At 40.8% G+C, this 23,069-nt stretch overlaps 1 protein-coding gene across 4 annotated transcripts in view; it reads right to left on the reverse strand.

Moving 5' to 3' along the window:
- Positions 1 to 18,153: 18,153 nt before the first annotated feature.
- The window catches only part of ZNF565 (zinc finger protein 565), a 37,851-nt gene continuing 32,935 nt past the window's right edge, over positions 18,154 to 23,069 (reverse strand). For all 4 annotated transcript variants that reach the window (XM_057314706.1, XM_026484425.4, XM_026484423.4 and 1 more), the window contains one exon: positions 18,154 to 21,714. In XM_057314706.1, the coding sequence (XP_057170689.1) occupies positions 20,444 to 21,714 (1,271 nt within the window). In that variant the 3' untranslated portion in view covers positions 18,154 to 20,443. The remainder of the gene's footprint in view (positions 21,715 to 23,069) is intronic.

Raw genomic sequence — 23,069 nt, forward strand, 5'->3', positions numbered from 1 at the left:
TGGCATAGTCTAAAAGGGTTTAACAATCTCTTTTAAAGAGGGCTTTTATAACAATTAAACTCCCTTAACACTTTCAAACTATGCTTGTAAATTTAATACGTTAGACTTTTTCATTTAAGAGCTGCCGTAGGCTGATACAACAGATGAATCTTTGCTCAATACTTAATATAAGTTTTATGACTTTAGAATTATAAACTTATAAATGCATCAAATCTTATAGTCCATTAATTGTTCCAATAGTGTATGTAAACAGTAAGGTTTCAACTAGCAGTAAGTCTTAGTCACTAACTGGATTCCATATTTTAAATTGGAATTATTAAATTGACCTGTTATTTGAATAGGCCAATTTATCATAAATATTACAAATACTTAAGATACTAAATAATATTCACAGGTTCCATAAAACAAAAAAAGTTAATACCATGGTTTTGACTGTCTTAAATACTTCTTTACATAATATTTGTATACCTAATTTTTATTAATCAATTCAAAATCTTCCCAAGTGAGATGATGCATATCTACATTGTAAGATGCTCAGTATCACACCATCAAGCATCATAAGGGAAATGCAAATTAAAACCCCAATGAGAAATCACTGCATACCTACTGGATGGACAAGATGAAAAAGACTGACCACACCAAATGCTGATGAGGATGCAGAACAATTGTAACTCTCATACATCGCTGTCCAATCAGGAGATAGAAACCACCCAATAGATTAAACAGGGAAATTTAATAGAAAGGATTATTAGCTACGATAAAAGAGTATAAGATACAAGGAAACTTTATATGGTACCCTAGAGTTGAGGGAGAGTACCCCAGGAAGGACAAAGCTGGAAGGGGTTTAGACCTTGGCGTGATTTGGCCATTGGATGGCAGAGAAGTTTGCCAGCTTAGCCAGGCTGGAGCTGGTCTGGAGTTGCTGGATGAATAGACAAGCCTCTGGAGTGTAGGCAGGGAAGCAGGCCATCAGCAGCTGGTAGAGTGGGCGTGCAGCGGGAGTCTGGGTGCTGGCAGAGGCCTCCGGGGCATGGCGGTCATGGAGGGTGGGAGAGCTGTTTGCAGAAGGAATGGCTGCTTGGTGCATGGCCCCCTTTGGACCACAGGTGCCTGGGTGGAGGCCTCTCAGGCTTGCCGAGGGAATTGAGCAGATAATAGCCTGCAGGTTGCATGGGGGCTTTGGAGGGAGTCCAGGCAGGTGGCTGTGTGGGGTTGCGTGGGGAGGGAGTCTGGCTGTGGACAAACAGCACCATGCAGCAGTCTCGGATTCAAAGTCTACACTGCATCCTGTAAGACAGACAGGGTGTTGTTTCCCACTTGGCGCTGTAACTGCGTCATGGGGTCATTCTACTTTTCAGTTAGGCTAGTTGCTACTGGGTGTAGGTGAATGTAAGACCAGTTTATTCCATGGGTGTGAACCTGCTGCTGCACTTCCTTCATTTTGAAATGAGTTTCTTGATCCGACACAATGCTGTGTAGACTGCCATGTTTGTAGATCAGCACTTGAGTCCACAGTGATGACAGCAGAAGCATTATAGGGAAGGAAGCAAGTCCATGTTCAGAATATCTGTCGATTCCAGTGAGGACAAATCTTTGCTCCCTTCACGATAGAGGAGGTCCAATGCAATCAGCTTTCCACCAGGGAGCAGGCTGATTCTCCAGGAAATAGTGACATCTGGGACTCAAATTGACTGTTGGCAGATCAGGCACTCAACAGTCACAGCAGTGGCAAAGATTCTCTTCTTGACCCAACTTAGGCTCTTCTGAGCCCTCTGCTTGACTAGGCCTGAGCTTCTGTCTCTATCCTCATAGAGTCCAGTTTTAGCAAGAATCCTGCTAAGTCAGTTTAACCAGAACCTCCTGAAACCCCACATCTGATCATCCTTGACATCCCACCAAATTCTTCATTCCCCACCCACCCAGGCAATATTTGGTCACCCTGACCAGCCTTCAGCAAGAATTCTGTTAGATCTATTTAGCGAAGAATTACCCTACCCTCTTAGTAATTTTCTATCCACTGACCCCACCGCCTTTGGCTCTAAATCCCACTTTTCCTTGTATTCAGACTTGAGCCCAATCTTTCTCCCCAACTGCAAAAAACTCCCTTGCAGTGGTCCCTATATTGCGATTGTCCTGAATAAAGTCCATCTTGGCATTTTAATAAGTGTCAGAATAATTTTTTAACAGTAGCCAAGTCAGCCTTGATAAGGGGATGTCCATGTTGCTTTGGCCGAAAGCAATAGTATATTAGTCATTTTGACATGAACAGGATTGAAAAAATGTTTGTGCATGGAGACTTGCCTTCTTTTGCCACTCTTGTGAACTCTGTGACCACCTCTGTGTGGGCAAGCCCAGGCTAGCCTGCTGGCTGACAAGAGGCATTGGGCCTGGCACTTGCTGTTGCTCCAGCTGAGACCAGGCCAATCACCAGACATGAGTGAGGGCATCCTAGACCACCCAGCCCCAGCTGAGTCAGATTAGAACAGCCCAGCCAACCCACAAAATCAGGAGAAATAATAGATGCTTATTATTTGAAGTCACTGAATTTTGGGTGGTTTGCTACTGACACAGGGACATGCATTTCCACTTCCCCCAAGTCCCCACCAATCCCTAATATCTTATACGTATTTCACTTATTCATATCCCTTGCCCTGTCCTGGTAGGCACTTGAGTTGGCCTCTCATGGGCAGGGCTTGGTGTGGCCAACTGCTTCCAGTTTTCAGCATTGTGCCCTATATCCCTGTTCCTAATTCCTGAGGAGGGATCCTGGGTCTCTCGCTTCCATCCACCTCTTTTCCCCAGTGCCTTCACCCTGATCCAGGCCACCCTGTCTTCTCCCTCCTGGTTCACTGCACCAGTGTCTCTTCTAGTCTCCCCTCATAGATCTGTAGGCATAGAGCTGCCTTCTTCTCATTTTTAAGCAGAGAAAAATTATTTTTCATTGTTTCTTGCTGACAGACCACCCAGCTACTCACATAGGACAATTGACCTGGCTTTCATCATATCGCCCTAAAAGTAAGGACTAGAGCAAAGGGAGCTGATGCACTTACTTTAAGGTATTTTAATAAGAAATCTGTCTCTAGGGGCGCCTGGGTGGCTCAGTTGGTTAAGCATCCAACTCTTGGTTTTGGCTCAGGTCATGATCTCACGGTTGTGGGATCAAGCCCCGAGTTAGGCTCTGTGCCCAGTGGGGAGTCTGCTTCAGGTTCTCTCACACTCACTCTCTCTCTCTCTCAAATTAAAAGAGAAAGAAGAAAGAAAGAAAGAAAGAAAGAAAGAAAGAAAGAAAGAAAGAAAGAAAGAAAGAAAGAAAAAGAAATCTGTCTCTAATCCATTATACCTCACGTGCACATTCACAATAAAATTAATAAAGATGAATATTAAAAACCCCAACAATGTGATTCAGTCACATTCCACATCGTCTGCTTCTTACTGTCCTGAAACCAATGATGTCTGCTTATTTATAATTTCTGCTCCCCTATAACATTGGCTTGCAGTGATCTCTTTGGTGACCCTTATGGTATGACCTTTAAATTTCAAATGATAGTAGTCTCCTTACCAACCTTTTCTATAGTTTTTGTTCAAAATGCTGAGAGAGAGGACCTGACTGTTTCAGATCATCTTTCTGTGCTAAACCACAGTGGTGTCTGGCAGCCTGGGCATGAAAGGCGAAGTCCAGTCAGCATTGACAGGATGTCTCAACTACTGGGCAGCAGGAAATGTGGGGGTGGGGGACGGACAAAGCCAGCAATGATTGGCTCTTGGGGCACAGCGGAGTCTCCTTGCACCTGGATTTGGTCAAGTCAGTGCCTGAGGTGAAAATAGTGTATAGTTAAAACTTCCCTTGAAAATACCTTAAGATGATGCCATATCAGAAGGTAAGATAGCACCTTTCCCCCTGCCCCCATCTTTCATAATGTCCAGCACAGTCCTTTTTCCTCCTATGTTGAGGCAGATTGCTGTGGCTTTGGCTAAACATCGATGTTAAGTTTGGATTTAGGGACCATGTTGAATGAAAAATACACTCAACTCACACTCATCCAGGTGAGACATGGGAACCAAGGAAGTAGTAGATTATGCCCGTATCTCATATTCACTCGGGAGCATATGCTGTTCACTTCTTGAGTGGAATGGAGGGCAGCATCATTTTCCTTGTTTGAATGGGTATTTTTTGTGTGATCTCTTGCTTTATTGTGAACCCATATTTGACTCTGCATTTGTTAAACATGCATACAAAATGACTTGGCTGCATAGCAACTGTCTTGGCCGCTTCCTGTCTTACCCCCACCTCTGCACTCAGTTTGTCACCCTGGAAAACAGTGTAGCTGTTCTATTTATCTATCTGTTGACTTAGACTCCATTGCATTCCCAGCATCTGGCACATGGGTGGATTTGATAAATATTTGTTGAAGGAAATTAACCCAAATGTTCTCTTGTTTGCTCACTCCCACACATTTAATGAAGAAGGACCTCAATGCTTCTCTTCTAGCTATCTTCTAAATATTTCTGGGTGTCTTCAGGGAGTGGCCGCCCTTGTGCCACTCATCCAGCTCTCCCCTGTTATCTGCAGCCGTAGCATCAGTGTTCAGGGAAGAAAATAGAAATCGACGTAAGGTTGAATACCAGAAAGGTTGGAAGGACTGAAAGAGTGCCTTCTAATCAGGATTGCTACCTAACTTGTGGGGACTGTGCAAAATGAAAATGTGGGACTCCTTGTTGAAACAGCAGGAAAAAAGTGCCATTAAATACTAAAATAAAATTTTAATTTATACTTATTTTATACTTTGTAAAAGAAACTTATTATATACTTTATACTATTTATTTAATTTAATGAATTTAATTAATATTTATACTAAAATATAAATTTTTCCTTTTTTCCATGCTCTCTCTCAACTTGTTGTAGAGTTTTGAATTTGCTATTTAATGCTGTGCCCCCTAGGGCATTGGATACTCCCGGGGTGAGCACAGACAGGCATCTGGGGCACTGGCCCTGCAACTCAGTGTATGCCCACAAATGTGCCTAATGGCAGTATGTGTCATTAACTAGACTGCCCACTGGCTGCTGGCTTCCCCTCTCCCCACCGGCCACTGCACCAACTCCTTGTGTTCTGGCCAGAGATAGAGAAGTCGAACCAGGCATCTGCCCTTCCCATTGGCTTAGTGCCTGGGGTAATGCAACTTTGGTGCCAAGAAGAGCCAGGGATCAAAGGTGGGCAAAACATTCTTTCCTGCTGGGTTACCTGGTGAATGTGCTATGGCTTGGTGACTGAAGTGGGGGGAGCTGGCACCCTGCCCTCCCCTCGGAGGTCATAGACAACAGAGGCATATTGGACCTTGACCCTCCCTATGCCCTTGCACAGGTCCCAGGCCCCAGGGAGGCAGAACAGGGAGCCAAGAGCTTGTCTCAGAGGGGCACCTGAGTGGCTTAGTTGGTTAAGCATCTGTCTTTGGCTCAGGTCATGATCTTGGAGACCTGGGATCAAGTCCCGTATTGGGCTCTCCTCTCAGCGAGGAGTCTGCTTCTCCCTCTCCCCCTGCTTGTGCTCTGTCTCTAATTAATAAGTAAATAAATAAATAAATAAAATCCTTAAAAAAGGGGCACCTGGGTGGCTCAGTCGTTAAGCATTTGCTTTCGGCTCAGGTCATGATCCTAGGGTCCTGCGATTGAGCCCCATGCCAGGCTCCCTGCTTGGCGGGGAGCCTGCTTGTGTTCTTTCTCTCTCTGTCTCTCTGTCAAATAAATAAATAAAATCTTAAAAAAAAAAAAAAGTTTGTCTCAGGGAGAGTGGTGGGAGGAGACCATGCATAGGAGTCAGGCCCCAGGTCCCTGGAGCCAGCTCTACTGTGCCATCCAATTTCACTTACAAGGTACATATGTAAAGATATTCAGAACTTCAAAACAGCACAACTGCCGCGCATTAAACCCCAAGCATGTGGCCCTTCCCGTTGCACGGAGCACACACCTTGCTTCCTGGCTGGCGATCAGGAATGACTGGAAACATCTAAAAGCTGACCTGAGAAAGTGGTTTGCTCTGAAGTGGCCCCCTGCAGAGATGAGGTTGAGAACTCACCCCCCATGGCAGTGACCTGGAGTCAGGAAGCCCAAATCAAAAAGCTGCTGCTGCCATTGCTCGGATCTCTTTTAGAAATGGTTTTGTCAATTTGCGGGACGAAAGAGCTCAAACTCAGGATAAAGTGCCAGCTGGGGATAAAAGCCATGCTGCCCTGTATTGGCTAGCTTGAAGACTTTGCTGCTGTAACAAAAAGGCGACAAAATACTGTGGTTTACAGACCATGAAACTTTTATACCAACCAATGTCAATATGTAGACCTTATTTGGATCTTGATATGAACAAACAGTCAAAGAAAAAATTGTGACATTTTTGAGACAATTGGAAACTTGAACAATGATAGACTTTTCCCTCAACATTTTATTACAAAAGAAATTCAAAGATACAGAGAAGGTGAAGGCATCATAGAGTGAACACTCATATACGTGACACCTAGATTTTTTTTTGCCATAACATTTTGCTATATTTGCTTTATCATGTAACTAGCCATCTATGCCTCTATCAATCTATATCTTTTTTGTTGTGTTTCAAAGTAGATTGCAGATATCCGTATTCTTCCCCCAGATACTTCCTCCAAATGCCTGAATATTTCATTATACAAATAATCTGAAATTTTTATATGTGATATGGCTTTGGTGGCTGTGTTAAAAAAAAAGTCTATATTTTAGAAATACATACTTAGGGGAGCCTGGCTAGCTTGGTTGGTGGAGCAATGCAACTCTTGGTCTCGGGGTTAAGAGTTCAAGCCCCATGCTGCGTGTAGAATTACTTTAAAAAATATATATTTTTAAAGATTTTATTTATTTATTTGAGAGAGAGACAAGGAGAGCACGAGCGAGAGGAGGGGCAGAGGGAGAGAGAAGAAGAAGCAGACTATTCCCTAAGTGGGGAGACCACAGTGGGGCTCGACTCCAGGACCTTGAGATCATGACCTGAGCCAAAGTCAGACGCTTAAACCACTGAGCCACCCAGGTGCCCCCCCAAATAAAAATCTTAAAACATGCATACATAAACTCCCCACATACTAAAATATTTTTTGGTATGATGTCCAGTGAATAAATTATCTACTGCCAATTAACAAATTACCCCAAAATGTAGCAGCTTCAGACAACATTTATTATCTTACACGGTTTTTGTGGATCAGGAATCGAGATGAGGGTGCCTGGGTGGTTCAGTGGGTTAAGTGTCTGACTTTGGCTCAGGTCATGATCTCAGGGTCCTAGGATGGAGCCTTGCGTTGGGCTAGCCCACTCAGCAGGGTGTCTGCTTGTCCCTCTCCCTGTCCCTCTGCCCTTCCCCCCACTCATGCACGCATGCACACGCTCTGTCTCTCTCTCTCTAATAAATAAAATCTTAAGGAAAAAGAAAAAAAGAATCTGGGGATGGTTTAGCCCAGCCACAGTGAACAACTCAAGGCAAGGGTGGGCAGGAACCCAAGATTTGTCTGTCGTGGTTGGGAAGGGAGACAGACTCAGACACTCTTCCAGGGTCCAGAACCACTCTTTGGTGTCATTCTGCTGCCATCTTGTGGCAGGCCTGGAACAATCGCCCCTCCCACCAGGACCTTCCACACTAATCCTGTTGGGTATTCTAGGACTTTATTTATATTACTTTTTAAAGGTTTCTTTATTTTAGAGAGAGAGAGGCGGGTGGGAGAGGGGCAAAGGGAGAGGGAGAAAATCCTCAAGCTTACTCCACACTGAGTGCAGAGCCCAGCGCTGGGCTCCATCCCAGGACTCTGAGATCATGACCCCAGCCCAAACCAAGAGTCCTACGCTCAACTGACTGAGCCACCCAAGTGCCCCAAGGACTTGATTTTTTTTTTTTTAAGATTTTATTTTATTTTGAGAGAGAGAGAGAGAGAGAGAGAGCACACAAGGAGGGGAAGGGGCAGAGGGGGAGGAAGAGAATCTCAAGCAGACTCCATGCTGAGCATGGAGCCTGACGTGGGGCTCGATCTCACAACCCTGAGATCATAACCTGAGCTGAAATCAAGAGCCAGAGGCTCAACTGACTGAACCACCCAGGCGCCCCCTAGGACTTGATTTTTAAAACTTTTAACTTTTATTCATGCAATTTCTGAATAGATCATAAATTTACATGGTTTAAAATTCATAGAGGTGGGAAAGGGAAACAAAGGCAAAAATGAACTGTTGCGACTTCATCAAGATAAAAAGCTTTTGCACAGCAAAGGAAACAGTTGACAAAAACAAAAGACAACCTATAGAATGGGGGAAGATACTTGCAAATGTTTTATCCGATAAAGGGCTAGTATCCAAAATCTATAAAGAACTTACCAAACTTAACACCCAAAGAACAAATAATCCAGTCAAGAAATGGCCAGAAGACATGAACAGACATTTCTCCAAAGAAGACATACAAATGGCCAAGAGATACATGAAAAAATGCTCATCATCACTCGGCATCAGGGAAATACAAATCAAAACCCCAATGAGATACCACCTCATACCAGTCAGAATGGCTAAAATTAACAAGTCAGGAAACAACAGATGTTGGCAAGGATGATGGTGGGAATGCAAGCTGATACAGCCACTCTGGAAAACAGTATGGAATTTCCTCAAAAAGTTAAAAATAGAGCTACCCTGTGACCCAGCAATTGCACTACTAGGTATCTTCCCCAAAGATACAAATGTAGTGATTCAAAGGGGCACCTGCACCCCAATGTTTATAGCAGCAATGTCCACAATAGCCAAACTATGGAGAGTTCATTGACAGATGAATGGGTAAAGAAGATGTGAGATATATATATATATATCCCAAAATACACTCAGCCTTCTCAGTCATAAAAGAATAATTCATTCCTGAAATTAGCAGATTCATTCAACAATATTGGTCCTGATTTGAACAAACAATATGCATATGTTTTTTTTGTTTGTTTGTTTTAAAGATTTTATTTATTTATTAGACAGAGATAGAGACAGCCAACGAGAGAGGGAACACAAGCAGGAGGAGTGGGAGAGGAAGAAGCAGGCTCATAGCGGAGGAGCCTGATGTGTGGCTCGATCCCATAACGCCGGGATCACGCCCTGAGCCGAAGGCAGACGTTTAACCGCTGTGCCACCCAGGCGCCCCAATATGCATATGTTTTGAACAAACAAAAAAATAGAAAAATATATATGACCCAATGAGGAAATATGAACACTGGATATTTCATTGTTTTAAAGAATTAATGTTAATTATTTAGGTGTAATAAGGAGTTGTCACTTAAAGATGCAATTTTATGTATTTATGGGTGAAATGATAGGCTGTCTTGGTTTGTTTTGAAACCCATCATGCGGGGGAAAGTGAGTGGGAGTCTAGATGAAGCGAGTTTGCTGAGGATGGGTCATAGAAATGAGGAAGGGGCGTTCATTATCCTGTTTGCTCTACTTTTGTATATGTTTGAAATTTTCCACAATTAAAAATTGAACTATATTTCCTGAGCACCTACTGTGTGCTGCGCACTGTTCTAGACACTGGGGATCAGCAGTGAAGAAAACCGAAGAGAACCCACACATTCAGGTAGCTTACATTCTGGTGGGATGAAAATAGCTAACATTTCTTGAGCACTTAACAAACGCTAGACTCTGTTGTAAACTTGTTGGAGTACATATCAGTACATAAATACCTTCCTCACTCTTTATATTTCTTTATAAGGTATATTGTATTCCAGTGCATGGATTTTCCACAGTTCATTTAATCAGTCAGTTTGCAAAGGTTAAATGGACAGACAGGATTTTTAATCTTATTTTATTTTTATTTTATAGATTTTATTTTTATTTTATTGATTTTTTTTTTGAGAGAGAGAGAGAGCATGAAGGGGGGAGGGTCAGAGGGAGAAGCAGGTTCCCCGCTGAGCAGGGAGCCCCATGCAACGTGGGGCTTGATCCCAGGACCCTGGTATCACAACCTGAGTCCAAGGCAGACACTTAACCAACTGAGCCATCCAGGCGCCCTGACAGACAGGATTTTAAACAATATTTGCTATTTTATTTCATTCAAACCACCTTAACATTGTTCTTTAATATATTGCAATAATGCTGGTGATTACTTTTGTTTTGCTTGTCATAATAATTTCCTTTGGAGTGCTTGAATATGTTCCACCTGTTGAAACATATAATTTCCCCCTGCAGTTTCAATGCAATCCATTAAGAATGCCAAGAGTAACACTTATATGTGCCAGTTTTGTTTGTTAAATAGCAGCTTTAAAAATATGTGCCAAATGAAATTACGTTTCAAGTAGGAAATGTGTATCTCATTACTGAGTTAAGTTCACCTACTTAGTATTGCCCCTCATGACAATTAAACAAATTCAGGATGGTAGCTCCAATCTTTGAACAAAATATATTTTTTCAAAAATTCAGCTCTTTGGTGTGAGTGGGTGGCTGGGTCGGTTGGGGGGCCCACTCTTGATTTAGGCTCTGGTTATGATCTCAGGGTCCTTAGATGGAGCCCTGTGTCTGGCTCCGTGCTTGGGATTCTGTCTCTCCCTCTCCTTCTGCCCCTCCCCCCACTCATGCGTGCACTCTTTCTCTCTCTTAATAAAATATTTTAAAAAATCAGTTCTTTGACGAACTTTAAACAATTTTTGGTGCATTTTCAAAGTCATTTAATGAGATTCAGAAGAATGCCAGAGCTTTGCTTTATGAAGAATTGTTCCTGCAATTCTTCCAACAAGTTAATGGCTCCCCTGTGTTTTCTGGTTATGCTTTTAGGTCCATCACTTGTAATTCCTTTTACAAATTTGCCAGCTTAATGTATACTGATTAACAATGTCTTTTTTTAATCCTATTAGTGTATTTGGTCTTGTGCATATAAAGTTAAATTTAAATACATTTAAACCTCCATAAATTTATCTTGCCTGATACGTAACGTTAGTGGAAAGTATTGTGCCGCGTGGGGCATTAGTGCTCTAAGGAAATAGGCGATCAATTCCATGCCAGACTTAATTGCCTAAAAAGAATTGTTTATATTCACAAGAATTGGGGTGTTGTGTTGTCATCAAATAATAGCCTAGATTTGAGGGGCACCTGGGTGACCCAGTCGATAAGCGTCTGCCTTCAGCTCAGGGCGTTATCCCAGCGTTCTGGGATCGAGCCCCACATCGGGCTTCTCCACTAGGAGCCTGCTTCTTCCTCTCCCACTCCCCCTGCTTGTGTTCCCTCTCTCGCTGGCTGTCTCTGTCAAATAAATAAATAAAATCTTTAAAAAAATAGCCTAGATTTGATAACATACAGTCTTATCACCGAGAGGTGGGGTTCCTAATTTATCACAGTTGATTTGTCTCTGAAAAATTATACACATCATTAAATATACCAAAATAGAACAAGAATATTGACTGATACCTTGTCATGCCAGAAGTAAGTACAATAAAAACAAGACTTCTTCATTAATACTCATAGCACAATTAAAATATTGAGCTGAGAACTTTGATCTTTTTCTTTCTGTGAAAATATTAGAAATGCTCAAGGTCCACAGGAAGCAGACTCAAAGAGGTCTGACAGGTAGTGCTATGATATCAGCATCTGTCGGGAGATGGATGTCAAGGCAGCAGAACTGGTTGGGGGCAGAAGTCGGGCTGGGAAGCAACAGCCCCACGCCTTCATCAACCCCACCAGGAGCTGTGGAACTGGGATGGGCTGGCCCTACAGAGCTGCCCATGGACAACAGGGCTGAGCCTTTCTATCTCTACCCTTGGCAGATGAAAGCCATTATTATGGGAAGGGCTAAATGGAAGTTCCTGAAACTTCTCTTCCCTTCAAAGACAGTAAATGGCAAGCAATACTGCATCCTTGAAGGAATTGCAGAAAGTAATTACTTGATAAATTGATACCTATCACATCTTCATTTAATTAACCAGTTTGGCTGCACTATTGTAAAGTTAACCTGATGGTGGCTCCCATTGCAGCTCCTGTCCCACATGTAGTATTTCTACTAGAAAATATCAACATATCCCCAGGTACTTAAGCTGCAGCTACTGGCCTGGGTAATGCCTTTTCCTCAATACCAATTTGGAAGAACTACCAGAAGCAATTTTCTTTTACCTGTGTACCTTCATGGTGTTGCCTCAGGGTATGTCAGCTCTCCTGTTCTTTGACATAAAGCAGTTTGCAGAAATCTTGACCATCTTGACATTCTACAGAAGATCATCCTGGTGCATTACATCGGTGACATTATGCTGACTGGATCTGAGAAGCAGGAAGTAGGAAGGGCTTTACATACCTCAGTAAAACATATAAATAAGAGGGTAGGAGACAAACTCCCTGAAAATCAGGGGCCATAACTTCAGTGAAATTTCTTGGGTTCCGTGGTCTGGAGGATGTCGACATATCTCCTCCAAAGTACATCACCTACTATGAACAAAGAGGCACAAATTTTGGTAGACCTCTTTGGATTGTGCAGGCCACATATATGACATTGGAATGTGCTATAGTCGCACTTACGACTGCAAGTTTCTAGTGGGGATCAGAACAAGAGAAGGCTCTCTGGAGAGTTTAGGCTGTGCTACAAGTCATTCAACCACTTGGCCTTATGATCCAGAAGATCCAAAAGTACTTGAGTGTTTATGGTAAATAGGGTTGCTGTATGGAGGCTCTGGTAAGCACCGATAGGCGAATCACAAAGCAGACCTCTGGAATTTTGGAGCAAATATATGGCATCTTCTGCAGCTAATCATTCTCCTTTTGAGAAACTGCTTCTGTCTTGCTACTGGACCTTGGTAGAGACTGAAACCCTGACTGAGACATGAGGTGACCATTCAGCCTGAGCTTTCCATCATAAGCTGTGTGTTTTCTGACCCATTTGGCCATAAGGCTGGGTGTGAGCAGCAGCAATCTATCATCAGGTAAGAATGGTATATAAGAGACCAAACTTGGGCACGTCCAAAAGGTACCAGTGAGTTGCACAAAGAGGTGGCTCAGATCCATATGGAACCAACTCCTAGGACACTGACTCTTCCATGCCTATGGTCACTTGGAATGTTCCTTACAACAGGTTGACTGAGGAAATAAAAACATGAGCCTGGAAAACAGACGGGTCTGCATGATATGCTGGTCCCGCCTGAAAAGTTGATAGCTACGGCGTTATAACCCTACTCAGAGGTGATCCTGAAGGCCAGTGATAAAGAATGATTCCTTTCAGTGGGTAGGACTTTGAACAATATATTTGGTTTTTATCATTTGTCTGGCTTAGAGAGATTGCCAGAAGGATGAATCTGAATAGTTTCGTGGGCAGTTGCTAGTGTTGGTCAGGGACTTGGAAGCAACAATATTGGAAAATTGGTGACAAGGAATTCTGGAGAAGAGGTGTATGCATTGCGCTTTCTGATGAGCACAGGCTTTCATTCCATATGAATGCCCACTAAAGAACACCCACCGCAGAGGAGATTCTTAATGATCAGGTAGACAAAGATGACACATTATGTGGATGTTATTCAGCCTTCTTCCTCAGCCATCCAGTGCTTCCTTAATGGGCCCATGAACAAAGTGGTCATGGTGGCATGGATGGAAGTTATGCATGGGCTCAACAATGTGGACTTCCCCTCACCAAGGCTGACCTGGTTAATACTAACTAGTTAACTGCCAAATGCCTAATCTGCCAACAGAAACACCAACATAGTGTCCCTGATAAAGAATCTTCCCTGTAGGGACCATCAACTTGGTGGCAGGCTGGTTGGGCAGAGATTTATCCTTATGGGAATAAACACATATTCTGGAAAAGGACTTGCCTTTCCTGCCCATAATGCTTGTGCTGGAGCCATTGTAGGTGGACTCACAGAATGCCTTATTCACCATCATGGCATTCTCTACAGCATTGCATCTGGTCAAAGAAGTTATTTCACAGCAAAGGAAGTACAGTAATAGTTTCATGTCCATGGAATTACTTGGTCTAACTACATGCCCTATCATCCAGCACCAGCTAGCTCAGTTGGAGGGTGGAATAACTTACTGAAGACTCACTTATGGTGCCAGCTGGGAGTCAACAACCTGAGAAGATAGAGTTCTGTTTTCAGAGGGCTCAGTATATGCTTTGACTCAGAGACCATCATACGGTGCTGTCTCCCCTAAACCCAAATACATGGACCTGGGAATCAAGGAGTGGGAGTGGGAGTGGCTCCTCTCATCATTATGCCCAATAACTGGCAGAATTTTTCCTGACTTCCCTGGAGACTTTGAACTCTGCTGATTTGAAGATCTTTGTCCCCAGAGAGAATGCTTCCACTGGGGACACAGGATGATAGAAAGTAGGAAGTTGACCAAGTAAACTGATGACATTGACTCCCATCGCTTCGCCCTCTGCCCCTCCCCCTGCTCATACTCTATCTCTCAAACACATAAGTAAATAAATAAAATATATATTTTTAAAGATTTTACTTATTTGTCAGAGAGAGAGAGAGAGAGAGAGAGAGGGAACAAACAGGCAGAGGGAGAAGGAGGCTCCCCGCTGGAACTCGATCCCAGGACCCTGAGATCGTGACCCGAGCCGAAGACAGATGTTTAACCAACTGAGCCACCCAGGTTTCCCAGATACAATATTTTAAAAAAATATATGAATTCTTTGGAATGACTTATGAAATTCTCCTTCAGCTAGAGTTTAAGGCATAGTGTGGAATTTCATATCTATATCCAAAAAAATTTTTTTTCGGTAAAGGGAAGGTTTCCCACCTCCATCTTCTCCCCACAAAAATGTTCTAACATTTGCCTAATTTATTAACTCAAATTTACTACCTGTTATTACTTATTATTTATTCAACAAATATCTGACTGTCTCCTAGGAGCAAAGTAGCAGATACAACTGTCAACACATCAAGGATTTAGAATTATGGTAAGAGTTGTACCAATTCAGTCAATTTTTAAAAATAAAAACAAACAACAAAGCAAGCTTCACATCTCACATTTGCACCTGAAAAATTTCCTTTTTTGAAAAGGAGAGAGAGAACTTTTGGGTAAGAATGTTGTTCATAGGAAAACTTTTTCCTAAATTCCTGATTCTCCTAATACATATGAAACAACTGTCTCTGCAATCACAATGAGAATCATAAGTATAAGCTTAAGCTAGATTTAGTAGAAAATTTTATTGTCCTCCCTACTAATGGCTCAAGATTATAAATTTCTACTGACATATATGTATTTTTTAATTCTTTTAGAGATAATTGCTGAAATAGTTACAGATATCATCATATGACCTAAGTTCTGCTTTCAAGAGGATTAAAAAAAAAAAAGAATCCAAAGAAAGAGGAAGTGGGTGTGGATATGGACAAAGTAAGACTGGTCATGGGTTGACAGTTTTTATAGCAGGGTGATGAGAATTACGAGAGTTCACTGTACTTTCTACTTTTGTGCATGTTTGAAGTTTTCCGTAATAAAGTATTAATTTTTTAAAAGATTTGAGAGACAGAGAGACAGAGGGTGTGTGAGTAGGGGAAGGGGCAGAGGGAGAGGGAGAGAGAGAATCCTGAAGCAGACCCCCTGCTGAGTGCAGAGCCTGCCCTGGGGCTCAATCCCAGGACCCTGAGATCATGACCTGAGCCAAAATCAAGAGTCAGACAACCCACTGAACGACCCAGGCACCCCATAAAGTATGAATTTTTAAAAACTTAGAAGCTAGGAGGAAATATACAAAAATGGTAACATGCATGTTTTAGTGAAGATACTCAAAATGTTTTCTTATAGTTTTCTATACTCTGTATTATTTTTTTTTAAAAAAATATTTTATTTATTTATTTGACAGAGATAGAGACAGCCAACGAGAGAGGGAACACAAGCAGGGGGAGTGGGAGAGGAAGAAGCAGGCTCATAGCGGAGGAGCCTGATGTGGGGCTCGATCCCATAATGCTGGGATCACGCCCTGAGCCGAAGGCAGACGCTTAACTGCTGTGCCACCCAGGCGCCCCTCTATACTCTGTATTCTATTTGAGCATTTCACTCTTTGTAAGGACAAATAATTTTTTTTAAAAAAAGATTCTAATTAAGCTCTTTTATACCTTTGTTCCTAGCCTTGCCATTTTCTGTACTAGGACCATGCATTTTATAGATTACCTGAAAAAAACACTTTTTTTCCCTTTTCATGGTCTCACATCTGTAAAGCTGTATATGTACATGAAATTCTGCCCTATCTTGACCTTGCCCTTGTAATTTAGGATTCTCCATTTACGAGGCCTTGGGCAAGCTACTTAATCTCTTGACTCTCAATTTCTTAATCTTTTAAAGTAGGAAAAAAAAAAAGAAGCCAAATCAGAGACATAAATGACAATGTATGCAAGTAACAAGACCAGGGAACACTTGATGAATCCCAAGTACTGTGTTAGGAATTTTATACACATTTATTCCTCTCAAAAATAGCTCTTTTAAGTAGAAAAATATGACTAGTTCATTACTAATGAGCAAAGGGTATGAATATACAATTAATTTATTCAATTAACAAATATTTATTCAGCAGCTACTATGTTTTAGGCACCATGCTACAAGCAATACCAATGGTCAAGAAGTATGTGAACAAACGGTCATCTATCTTAATCATAGTCAAAGGAATGGAAGTGAAAATGAAAGTCACTTTTCCATTTTTCACCCTTCGAATGGTCTACATTTCAAAGAAGTGTTTTCTGTAGGATTAGATAAATGTGGTGTCTTGGGATCTCTTCTGTGTGGGCAGGTGCATAGATGCATAATTTTCCTGAAGGCACTTGAGCAATGTGTATAAAACAGCTATCTAAAAATGACTGACCAGAGAATGGAGCACTCCTTGTGATTTGTGGTTTCTATATACCGTTTGGGAATTTGTCAAAATACCAAAAAAAGATGACTCCTTGGAAAATGGCTGCTTCAAGGTGGGAGGTAGGAAACGAACAAGGCGCATCTTGTGGCAGACAGCAAGCAAGTGTTCATAGGGTCATATCAAAAGGATAGAAGAGGCAGCTGGAAGAGGCTCCACATCCCAAACATGGAACAATTTTAGCATCAATGAGAGTACAGCCAAACTGTATTTAAATAAATATGCTACACACCCTTAAACTCATAAATTACCATGGCCGAATGCTAGGGAACCAACTCATTATTTTGAAAACCAATTAAGAGAAAGAAGCATTTATCCTGTCTTTCCTTGCTGTAACATGGGTAACCAAATGGTAGTTAAAGGGAAGTTTTTCTTCATAAAAATATTCTGGCTAGTAAGGGAAGAAGAAGTAGGTATCATTTGTAATCCTTACTGGATTAATAGATCAATTGAACAATAGTTGCTAATGTCATAAAAAGACACCTCAATGTTGTGTCTCAATATCTCAGCAAAACAAAAACCCTCCTCAATCTGATCAAACCTCTAGATACCAACTACCAATTTATAGAAATACCAAGGATAGAGGAGCATGTTAAACAATGCCATGGGATGCAGTCAGCAAAAACCAGGCTCTGAGAAACTCTGTAAGGCAAACAATCTAGTTTCTTCAGAAAATAAATTATCAGGGGGAAAAAAAGGATGAGAAAGAATGGATAAAATGAGACTTCAGAGACGTAACAACTGCAATTTCTGGACATAATTTGGATATCAATTAACTTTTTAAAAAAATCGACGCTTATCAATTACAAATTGGAACACTGACCATCAGATCTGGAATGACAGTATTACCTTTTTAAAACGTTTGTTTTGTTTTTAAGCAGGCTCCATGCCCAGCACAGAACCCAACACTGGGCCTGAACCCATGACCCCAAGATCAAGACCTGAGCTGCAATCAAGAGTCGGACGCCTAACCAACTGAACCACCCAGGCACCCTGCCATTTTTTTTAAGGAGTGAAAATATTTTCTCAAATTGTGATATATTTTAGAGATACATACTGAAATATTTATGGATGAAATGATGTAGCTGGGATTTACTTCAAAACTGACATGAGGCTGGGGGAGTGTGTGGGAATACAGATAAAACAAGACTGGCCATTAGCTAGTAATTACTGAAGCTGATGATGGGGGCACTAGGGGTACATTATAAGATTCTGTGTGAATAGAAAGTTTCAAAACTGTATATACCTTTTGATCTAGCACTTCCTCTTTTAGGAATTTATCTTAAAGAGATATCACACATATACAAAATAATTTGTGTGCAAGGATATTTATTACAGTATTGTTTGAAAGCAAAGAATAATGAAAAAAACTAAATCGACAGGATAAGTAATGAAACACATATACTATGCAGCTGTTAAGGAAGAATAAGGCAACTATATATGTATTGATATGATCCAATTTCAAGGTGTACAGATAAGCAAAAATATCAAGTATAGAAATTTGCTACCATTCATGTAAAAAACTTTTATAAAGAGTGTTATGTGCATGTCTACACTTAGGCAAACATAAAAATCAGGAAGTATATACAAGAACTTGATACAGTGATAGGTACATAGAATAACACGGTGGGAAGGGGCATCGATGGTGTGGAGACTGACTTATGTCTGCATACCAAATCGTAACTTTAAAATATTTATCCTGTGCATGTGTTTTAACTATTCAAAGTAACACTTCTTAATGTCATAGCTTTGAGCCCCTCCAAATGTACATCTTAATCATTAAACCACTTAAAAATGACATACAGAATACTACTTTCTAACCCTGCGTAGGCAGTGACACATGTAGAAAATACAGGTGCCTTAGTGAACACTCATGATGACTGAAAAGATGGATGGCTTCCGGAGACAACAGGCCCGCTTCCCCAGACACTGCCTGTATTGAGGGGATGCTTCTTGAGATTCCCCAGATTCAATCACAAGCTCTGGGGTTGGATCGGGGCTCTTTCCCTATCTGTCATCTGGAGTCATATCAAAATTCTGAAAACATAATTAACCCACAACAGGTGAAATTCTAGATATTCCATTTAGAATGAGCTTCTAACTTTAAAGAGACTGGATTCAATTAGCAGGAATTTTATTTATATTTATTTTCACAAATGATAATCATCTAAAATTTGTTTCTTGGGAGCCATCCTTATCGAATTTTTTAAAATTGCAATTTTATTTAGCCTTGAAAATAAACTGGCAAGCTTCTTTCAGGGATTATCTATCTGTTCCTTGAAGTTTTAGCAGGTTAAACTGTTTTCTTTAAAGGGGCAGACTGACTTTTTATGTCCTTCTACAATCATTGATTTATTCAGGTATTCCATATCTTTGTGAACTTTGATATTTTTGTAAAAATCTATTCTCTTTACATTTTCAAATACATTAAAATCATGCATAGTGATTATTTAGAAGGAATATTCAGCTCTTCCTTATTCATAATACTAATGTTTTTCCCCCCTAGATCAGGGTTGTCAATCATCCATCTTATATTGTTAAAATAAATAACCTTCATATGAAGTCTACTGTTGTTTTCTAGTTTATTATTTTTTTGTTTTTAATGATCATTCTTACCGTTGATTTGGGTTTATGTGGTTATTTCCCTCTAATTTTTAGAGTTGACATTTTTCAATGTGCTTAGTATATAACTGGCAATGAGTAGGAGCTGGAGATCCACATTTGGAGAACAAAGCCCCTACCTTCAATCCTTGGGTTGACAGGAACACAGCTTTGGCTACGCTGAACTGGTTTTGACATGTAGAAATTTCTGATTGCTTTCGAAGTCATACTTGAAGGTGGCTTTAGATTTCTAAATAGGCAGATTTCTTTTGGTTACTCTTCTGTTAATTTCTAATCTTGTGACTTTCTAGCTTTAAGTATCATGAAGACCTCATGATAATTATACTTGACTACTGTTTTTTAGAATGAACTATCATAACAAGTGGTTATGAAGGCTTTTTGATATTTGACACATTCATAAGGTCCTCCTCTCACAGGAACTCCTTAACAGTTATACCATTATTAATTAACAATGATAACTAATATTTATTGAACACAGGCTTTATATAAAATATCTGATAGTCCTCAGGAAAACTCTATTAGGTAAGTATAATGATCACTGCTTAAAAATAAGTAAACTGAGGAACAGGAAGACTGCATTATTTGTCCAAAATCAATACAGTCAGTAACTGGTGGAGCTGAGATAATGTTAAGATGTATATCGTGGTAAAAGGCACATTCACAAAATATTTTAATAAGGTCATTTTCTATTAGGAATTCTCAGAAGTTTAACACATTTTGAGTGGTAACAGAAAGTTTTCTATATTCATATTAATATTTTTTTCAGCATAAGTTTTCTGATGCTTAGCAAGCAGTGAGTGTGAGGCAAAAAGAATTCCCACATTTATTCAATTTTCTTCTGCTATGAGTTATCCGATATTCTGTAACGGAAGTGACAAGTGAAGGTTTTCACATTAATTACATTACATACAAATTATCTAATATTGAGTCAGGTGTGAACTCCACATAAAGGCTCCTACACCCCTAACATTCAAGGCTTTCTAACCAGTATGGATTCTGTAGTGTTCGATGAGCTGTGAGCCAAGAATAAAGGCCTGCCCACATTCTCTACATTCATAAGGTTTGATTCCAGGATGAATTCTCTGATGTTCAGTAAGTTGTGAACTACGAATAAAGGCCATTCCACATTCCCTACATTGATAGGGTTTCTCACAAGTATGAATTCGCTGATGATGAGTCAGTTGTGAAACACGAATAAAGGCTTTCCCACATTCCTTACATTCATAGGGTTTGTCACCTGTATGAATTCTCTGATGTTGAATAAGGTATGAACTACGACTGAATGCCTTCCCACAGTCCTTACATTCGTAAGGTCGGTCACCAGTATGAACTCTCTGATGTCGTGTGAGCTGTGCATGTTGTCTAAAGGCCTTCCCACATTCCTTACATTCGTAGGGTTTCTCCCCAGAATGAATTCTTTGATGTCGAGTAACTTCTGAGCTATGGATAAAGCCCTTCCCACATTCCTTACATTCATACGGTTTCTCACCAGTATGAATCCTCTGGTGGACAGTAAGCTGTGAATGCTGTCTAAAGGCTTTCCCACATTCTTTACACTGATAGGGTCTAGCCCCTGTATGAATTCTCCGATGAACAGTAAGTTGTGAGCCACGAATAAAAGCCTTCCCACAGTCTTTACATACATAGGGTTTCTCACCTGTGTGAGTTCTTTGATGCAGAATAAGTTGTGAATGCTGTCTAAAGGTCTTTCCACATTCTTTACATTCATAGGGTTTGACACCACTATGAAGTCTTTGATGTAGAATAAGCTCTGAAGTACGGCCAAAGGCCTTCCCACATTCCTTACAGTCATAAGGTTTCTCACCTGTATGAATTCTCTGATGTTGAACAAGGTGTGAGGCACGACTAAAGGCCTTCCCACATTCCTTACATTCAAAGGGTTTTTCACCAGTATGAGTTTTCTGATGCTGAATAAGGTGTGAGCCACGGCTAAATGCTTTTCCACATTCATTACATTCAATCAGTTTCTCACCAATCTCATTGTTCTGATGTAAACTGAGGGATGTATGATGCTCAAAAGTGGGTATGTTTTCATATGTGACTTTTACTTGTTTGAAACAGCATTCCTGAGTTACTTGTTGTCTTTCAAATTGGCCTTTGTATTCCCAGTCATCTCTCAAACTAGAGCCATCAAAATCACAGCATTTAAGGCTTTCCATTATCTCCCAATTGAATGACTCTACTTCAGAAATATCTTTTTGTGGAAATTTCTCACACCTGGACTCCAGCTCTGAAAAAGAAAAAAAAATACAGTTTTTTCTTTTAAGAGAAATAAAAAATTCTACAGCAGACCAGAGAGACAAAATGAAAATCACCTTAAAAAGTGAATGGCTTGTATAAGTCTCAAATATTTTTTTTTAAGATTTTTATTTATTTATTTGACAGAGAGAGACAGCCAGTGAGAGAGGAACACAAGCAGAGGGAGTGGGAGAGGGAGAAGCAGGCTCCAGCGGAGCAGGGAGTCTGATGTGGGGCTCGATCCCAGGACCCTGAGATCACGCCCTGAGCCAAAGGCAAATGCTTAACGACTGAGCCACACAGGCGCCCTTCAAATATTGCTGTGCAATTTCTAAAGAGCGCATGAAAGTGCAAATATGATGAGAGCTCATATGGTGCCAGAAGGGAGCAAGAAAAGAAATTGAGCTGGGGTTTCTCAATTTTTATAAAGATTAGAATCATCCAGGAAGCATGTTAACAATATAAATGTCTGAGACCACCCCAGACTGAATCAAAATCTACAGGAGACAAGTCATGTGTGTGCATATGCTAGCCTGTATGTACATATCTATACATACTTAAAAACAATATATGTATATTTAAATTGAGGTAAGATTCACAAAACATAAATCCCCCCATTTTAAAGAGTACAATTCAATAGTCTGCAATACATTCCCAATGTCATGCATCTATTGCCACTATCTAGTTCCAGAACATTCTCATCACCCCCACTAGAAACCTTGTGCCCACTAAGGAGTCATTCATCATTCTCCATTCCCTCCAGCCCCCACTAATCACTAATGGCAGAGAATTTGCCAGTTTCTGGGCACTTCATATGAATAAAGCATCCTTTTTTTTTTTTTTTTTTTAAATTTACTTACGAGAAGGAGAGAGGGAGAGAAAGAAAGTGGGGGAACGGGCAGAGGGACAGAATCTAGAAGCAGACCCCATTGAGTGCAGAGCCCAATGTGGGGCTGGATCTCATGACCCTGAGATCATGACCTGAGCCAAAACTAAGAGTCAGATTGAGCCACCCATGCGCTCCAGCATCTACATTTTTAACACTTTCCACAACATGATGCTGACGCCAATCAAAATGAAAATTCCTGCTTAAAGTTTTCCATAGTCTTCTCCTTGCACTTCCAAAGTCACTGGAAAAATTCCAATAAATTCCAAAATCACTGCCATGTTTCACAGGCTCTTGGCAAAGTGAGTCCCTGCCTATCTTTATTTTCATTCTCTTTCAACCAGGGACAATGCGCCTTCATGTTGAACATTGTCTCCTTTCCTCCGTATGTACCAAATCACAGGCCTTCTAAAACAAATGTAGGTCTTTTCCATCTTAGACCTCTCATCAGTTTCTTCCAT

This window comes from Ursus arctos, unplaced genomic scaffold (assembly GCF_023065955.2).
Source record: "Ursus arctos isolate Adak ecotype North America unplaced genomic scaffold, UrsArc2.0 scaffold_19, whole genome shotgun sequence".
Taxonomy (NCBI): domain Eukaryota; kingdom Metazoa; phylum Chordata; class Mammalia; order Carnivora; family Ursidae; genus Ursus; species Ursus arctos.